The sequence below is a fragment of the Aplysia californica genome, unplaced genomic scaffold (genome assembly GCF_000002075.1).
Source record: "Aplysia californica isolate F4 #8 unplaced genomic scaffold, AplCal3.0 scaffold00538, whole genome shotgun sequence".
Classification (NCBI taxonomy): domain Eukaryota; kingdom Metazoa; phylum Mollusca; class Gastropoda; order Aplysiida; family Aplysiidae; genus Aplysia; species Aplysia californica.
In genome coordinates this window covers 120,279-127,231 of record NW_004797808.1, presented here as the reverse complement: position 1 = coordinate 127,231, position 6,953 = coordinate 120,279, and the positions used below count along the sequence as shown (strand labels likewise).

Sequence of the window (6,953 nt, the reverse complement as noted above, 5' to 3'; positions counted from 1 at the left end):
TCTCTCTCTCATATTTCTCTGTCTCCTATTTTTCTTTTCTCATTTTTGTTTGCAGTAACTGTAAAGACATTTTTTTTCTCTGACACAAGAATCAGATAATAATAATAATAATAATAATAATAATAATAATAATAATAATAATAATAATAATAATAATAATAATAAAAATGATAAGCTAATAATAATAATAATAATAATAATAATAATAATAATAATAAAAATGATAATAATAATAATAATAATAATAATAATAATAATAATAATAATAAAAATGATAAGCTAATAATAACAACAGCATTAATGAGAACGGTAATAACAATAATACTACTATTACTAATTAATACATGTAGACCTAATGATAATGATACAATTTTAGTTGTTTTTTTCATCTGTACTGATGAGAAAGACAAATGCCGCGTAGCAAGATAAAATGTCACACACAAAGTTTCACGCTACATAAACATTTCAAATATCCAATGGGGAATTTTGATGCACAATGTTCAATGAAATCTAAAATAACATCATAATGTAACACAATCAATAGGAAGTTCAGACAAAGATCGTAGGCCCTACATATGAACGATCTTTGGTTCAGATGTCACAGAGAAAAGGGAAATACCCACCAAAAAGATTACTCATCGAGAGCAGCAACTGCTGAAACTGAGCTGACGACAACCATAATAAGTAATATCCTTCAGGGTGACTTGTGATCATCATGAAGAAACTCATTGTTAATAATAGACTATATGCTATAAATAGATATCCTGGCCATAAATTTAATAAAAATTAGCTCTCGATTCGATAGTCTATATTTTAAATTATTACACCAATAGTTTACTGATTTCTAACGTTCTTTTCGGTTTAAATTTGTTTAATTTTTCTACCTCATGTAACTGAAACAATTGCAGTTTCGTGTCACGTGATTGCCTCTTCATCGCACTAAACTACTGGACTTCCATAATTTGGCTCTTTTGGGACGAAAAAAAAATCTTACATTGATACGCCTAGAATTCTTTTTTTTTGGGTGGGGGGGGGGGGGGTCCGTTTTAGTCTCCTTTTCTCCAGTTCGAGTACAAGATTCCAACGTGGCATATTAAGAATTCCCTTCGCGTTGCAGCAGTTGCAATTTCAGGGTTAATAAGCTTATTTCTCTACCCCAGAATTTCAAAGTTCTATCTCACATTTTTGGCCATTTTGAGTTACTAAGATCATGAGGTCAGAAATAAATTCTATCTGCTCTATCAAAATTAAAAGATTACCCGGAGTCGTTATCAAGATGTTCAAAGAACTGCATTCGAAAAAGTTTGACATGTTGAGAAACTCAAAGTGTTTGACGTCAAAGCCAATAGTCTCAGAACAAGGCGCTGAGCAGACAGAACGTTGTAATTCTGAGGTAGCGAGCGATTTGGGCTTGCTATTTTTATTGTTTGGATTCTTCTTAACGTCATTTTTATATTTGGACTTCTTAGTAATATTAGGTGTAATTTGATCTTTCTACGTGGCTTTAGAATTTGTTAGGTGTATATTTGATCTGACCCCCCCCCCCCCCCAATAAAATACAAAATACAAAAAAGGAAAAAACGAACCACCCCCCCCCGCCCCCCAAAAAACAACCCACAACAACCAACCTATGATAATAATAATTCTAATTTTAAAAAACAACAATCAGAATAATAATAACAATATTGCATGGAGTATTAATGACAGTTACTTACACATCTTAACACGAGTGAAGATAAATTGTTGTGTTTGAAAACATCAAAGGAAGACAGTAGCACTTTCGTTCTAAAGCGTACGGAAGAAAACGACTGTCCCATGGACCTGTAGTCTCGGGGGCAGCCACCAATTGTTTTGACCCCCCCCCCCCTCCCACCCCCAACAAATTAACCACCCCACCCACCCCCGGAACAAAACCATCATCAGTGTATTCCATAAGCGCCTTCGTAATTCTATTTCATTTGAGTGTTTTTTTTTTTGTTGGGGGGGGGGGGGTTGAAAATTCGAGATAAAGAGATCGTTCAAATCGGAGCGATTACTTGGGCACTCGTCATTTCATTTTTCAATTAAAAACCAGGAGGTAAATAACGAAACAGAACGAAACTACCGATTGCAAGATAGTAAGATGGCCCTCAAATGTCTTTATTCGAATATATTGGCGTTATGTATGAACCCCCTCTCCCCCCCCTCAATTTTAAAAAGATGATTAGGCCTCTTGCCTTTTTAAATGGGTAGAGGGGAAAAGTGGGTGGGTAGAACTGACAACTACCACGTTGAGCTATCAGCGGTGTATGTCATTTTGTTTTTGATGAGTTGAGATGAAATATGGAGCCATGAAGGACGGTTGAAGTTTTAGTGTCTACCAGGGTCCCCTCCTGGGCAGAGATATACACACATGTTGCCGACAAGGGACCTGCTCTTGGGCAAAGATATACGCTTGCACATATGTTGGAGACCTCTTCTTGGGCAAAGATATACAGTGTACACACATGTTGAGGACTAGAGAACTCCTCTCGGGCAAAGATATACATACACATAATATTGTCGACTCCTGCAGGGCTAGGGTATAAATACATGTTGTCAATTGGGGACCTTCTCCTGACCTTGGGATCAGATATACCTACAAGTTTTCAGCTACGGACCTCTTGAGTTTTTAACCCGTCAGTTCTCTTCGCTGTTCTTTTTTCCTGAGGTGAGTTAAATCAAAGGTCCATAAGAGGCACAGTAAGTGACAGATAGATTAGACGAGGGTTTGTTCATATGACACACACAATCCTCCACGATTCCGCAACATTTACGTTTTTCTGTTTCCTCCTGTCATAAGCACCTTAAATACGATACATTGATTAGTCTTTGAGCAATATCCTCATTTCCCAGTTTCATAAGGAACCTGCCGCACACTTTATTCCATGGAACATATTCACAATGTTACATAAAAGCAGGGCACGGTATTGAGAGATCAGAGGTTCAAGTCTTGGCCAGGCCATTACATGTAACACTTTTCTGTCCATTATGATACAAAAGCGAATTTGGCCGTAAACCGAAACGCATCGGGTGAATAATATTTCTGCAACAGGGTGCTTGAAGGAAGGATGTGCCGCAGGAGAGCCAGGGGAAGACAAAGAGTAATATGAATGGACAATATTAACATTAAAAAATGGACTAGCCTGGATATAGCAGAATGTACAACGGCAGCTCGTGACCGTGAAGACTGGAGGGTCATTTAACGTCAACTTCGGAGTCAGAGATGAACGACACCTCCAGGTATAATAATAATAGGTATCCTACAACAACATGTGTCCGTCTGGGAAAAAGGAGGCAAGAAGGAACGTTCGTGGCCGCGCTAATGAAGTTCCATAGTAATACATGTACTGTGTGACGTCACGTGAGAACTTCCCATCTGATGGTACACGCAATCATCATCCGCAGTGTTTCATCAATATAAAATACAATCACTTATTAATTAAGTCGTGAGCACTAGATTCGTTCGACAGCCGAGTCTGCAAGAAGGGGCGTGGCGAGGCTGTTGTCTAAAGGCCAAGTGTCCACTAACAAGTACTTCGATACTGCCGGTACGTAGTATGCATAGTTGTAGTGCTGTGTCACCAGGCTTTTTTCTGACATCTGATGGTGGCTATACACGAGTTGGCATGGAGCCAATGCTCAAATCCATTGCTCGCATTACTGTGGAGATTCACACGCCCGGCATAATCGCAAACAGGAACAACAACAGGGAAGATCTCGGCGACAATAAACAACAAATCAAAATAAGACAACAACAGTAATAACAACGATAAAATCAATTCATCAGAGACGGAAATAATTATGCGTGTACTTAAATTAGAAACCCCCCATTTCTGGTTGGCTTTTTCTTTGTTGGTGCTCTTGTTGTTGTTGTTGTTGTTGTTGTTGTTATTATTATTGTCATGTTGTTGTTGTTGTTGTTGTTACTGCTGTTGGTGTTGGAGGTGATGGTGATGGTGATGGTGATGGTGATAGTGATGGTGATGGTGATGGTGATGGTGATGGTGATGGTGATGGTGATGGTGATGGTGATGGTGTTATTGTCGCCGTTGTTGCCGTTGTTATCGTAGTTGTTATTCCCGTACTTGATGCTGCAGTAGACTTTCATTGCGTTGAATCACCGCTGAGATCCGGTCACGAGTTAGACCACAGTCTCCGTTTACACCGGGTGCCTGGCTAAGTTCGGTTTTTTTTTGGGGGGGGGGGGGGGCGAGACGTCAAACTGCAACAACCGCATTCCTGACGATGTCCATGTTGGCGTACCAGCTGGTGTTGAGCGTGAGCAGGCCCGAGTACTCGGCAAGGGTCATGTTGAAGTGCCACTCCTCCAGGCAAGTCTGGGCCAGCGGCTGGTAGTCGGCGAAGAACTTGTTGGCGAAGAGCTCCTTCCGGCTGGTCAGCAGCGGGAGGTCCCGGATGCCGAAGATGCAGACGCCGCGCACCCTTTTCCCGCCGCACGGCCACGAGAACGGGTATCTGGGAACAGCAGGGCTTCATGAGTTGTTTGTTTGAAGAAAAGAGAAGCACGACATGAATATACCACTGGTATATTTTTTTAAATAGTAGCGGGTTTTACGGCGCTCGCAACTGCATAAGGTCATATGAGCGCCAAGGGGTGGGTGTCAACAGAGAAGTCTGTACAGGGAATCAGACTTAGACTGCTCACCTCTCTAGCTTTAACAGCACTAGGTCTGCTTCGACTATCAAGGCACCCCAAAATAGCAGGTCACAAGGGAGTGACAAACATACAAAAGAGGTAGAGGAAAATGACAATAGTAAGGATCAGGAAAGAAAAAGCAGCAGTTCCCTGTTGTAGATCAGGCACAGTTATGAGCGTGACATGAGTAAGCCCATTTACAATTCTAGTATGCTTGAACGAGAAATGTCCCTCCTTTGGGAATGGCATAAAGACACTACAGTCAGTGGCACTGCCCCGGGGGGTATACCACTGATATAACAGCACGGCATGAGCTGTTTGTTTTAGAATAAGGAAAGCAGATGGATACACCGCTAATATCTGAGAACAGCACGCACGAGTTTTTTGTTTGATGAAATAGAAGCACATGAATACACCACTGATATCTGGGAACAGCATGCTAGCACCGCTTGAGTGTTTGTTTGAAGAAGGCACCATTGATATCTACAAAAAACACGACATGAGTTTATTATCTTTTTAGTTTTAAAATGAGTTTTTTTTGGTCACTTGCAACACAGTATACATGTAGTCATATAAGTGCCGAAGATTAGAGGTGTTACAAGAGAGCAATAACAAACTCAAACAGAAGAGGAGAGATGAGGAAGATAGATGTTTGATAAGAAAGAAGGAGTAAACCATACCACAGCACCCGTCAACCACTCGCACAGCATACGAGTTTGTTTGAATAAACGGGGAACAGAAGAACACACAACTGTCGTTTAGTAGTACAGGGAAAACGTTAGAGTTGGATAGTCAGAGAGACACGAAGAACCAGCGCCATCGGTGTAGTGGTTAAGCACTTCGCCGTCACATGCAGGAGAATCAAATGTTCGATTCCTGAGTGGAGAGAACATTTTTGTAAAATCGAGTAACTCGGTCTTTCTGCTGGGATATTGTATATTCTCTCAGCACGTGTTGTCACTGACAGGCAGAGTTGGAAATCAGCGTTCTAAATTATCTAAATTATATTGATGGGGCGTAAAATCTCACCTATATCTTGAAAAGAAAAGACAGGAAAAAACTGCAGCAAGAAAGAAAAGTAGGACCGACAAATCTTTTCTTTAAAACCAAACGTCAAACTAAACATACACATAATATAATCGTTTTGAAGATGGTGCAAAAGGCCTCCACGGCGCGCCACTAGCCCAACTGGCATTAACAAACTATCACGCTGAGCTATGGCACAGATGACCCTAGTTCAAATCCTCAATGCCGTTTTCTTGAACTTGGCTAGTTTTCGGGGTTCTTCAAATACTCAGATCGATTCTGCCGGATCAGGGAGACATATTTGGAAGTCTCGTCTCTTACATTTAAGATAATTTATAATTATACAGCACTGAAACCGGCGTTAAATCCATACCAAGCAAGTGAAAGGGCCAGGTCAGAATAAATTAGTAATGAAGAAGGGAGATGAAAGAAAAAAAAATCACAGAAAGTCGACAGAACGAAATAAAAGTACATGTCATGTGCAATAAACCCCACTTGTATTACTAAGCACAGGCACCTTATTTGTGTCATTCAACTGGTATTTGAATCACGACATGATGGAATCAGCCGCTCGTCGATTTTCGGGCTTACGGAGATATTGGTATCAGTATCATCTTAAACTTAAAACTTGTTTGTCTGATATGCTCTCGGTGAAAAAAAATCCATCAATTATCCATCTTGAACAGAAGTCGAGATATTTGCGATTAAAAGAGACCTGCTGTCAGAGGTAAAATTAGCGAAAAAATGACCGCCAAAAATTGGGGACTTCCAAAACTTGAGTGTCCTAGGAAACTGCAAATTTACTCTTTTGTGCCTTTGATTTACGGGTTTTTTCCCCAGTAAAATCTACACAGAAATCTGTTTATGAATGGATATAAAAGGTACCAAGGGAAGAAAAATAAAAGGAAAAAAAATTGCCTAATGGGCGTAAAAATGTTTTAAAGTCGGTTTCTTCGATTTCATAATTTTGACGAGCGCCCGATTTCACCACGATGTCACACATAATTATGTTCTCCGATTCTCTGATAAGTTACAAAACTACTTGTCTCAGTTCTATGGGCAAATGAAATTTGCTTTTTGAGGTCCCGCCTTCAAATTCCTTAATAATGTTACAGTATTAAAAGAAGCGTTAAAACCACACCACTAAAGGCCTAGAGGTAATTTAAAGTAATGAATACGGAGATTGAAACCTAATACAAGAGAGAGAGAGAGAGAGAGAGAGAGAGAGAGAGAGAGAGAGAGAGAGAGA

The 6,953-nt window shown here is 40.1% G+C and overlaps 1 protein-coding gene across 1 annotated transcript in view; it reads right to left on the bottom strand.

Moving 5' to 3' along the window:
• Positions 1–4,207: 4,207 nt before the first annotated feature.
• Positions 4,208–6,953, bottom strand: part of LOC101864011 (beta-1,3-galactosyl-O-glycosyl-glycoprotein beta-1,6-N-acetylglucosaminyltransferase) — a gene marked incomplete in the record, with an annotated part of 42,171 nt that continues 39,425 nt past the window's right edge. The window contains 1 exon segment of the mRNA XM_035971925.1: positions 4,208–4,497. Within this exon segment, the coding sequence (XP_035827818.1) occupies positions 4,239–4,497 (259 nt within the window).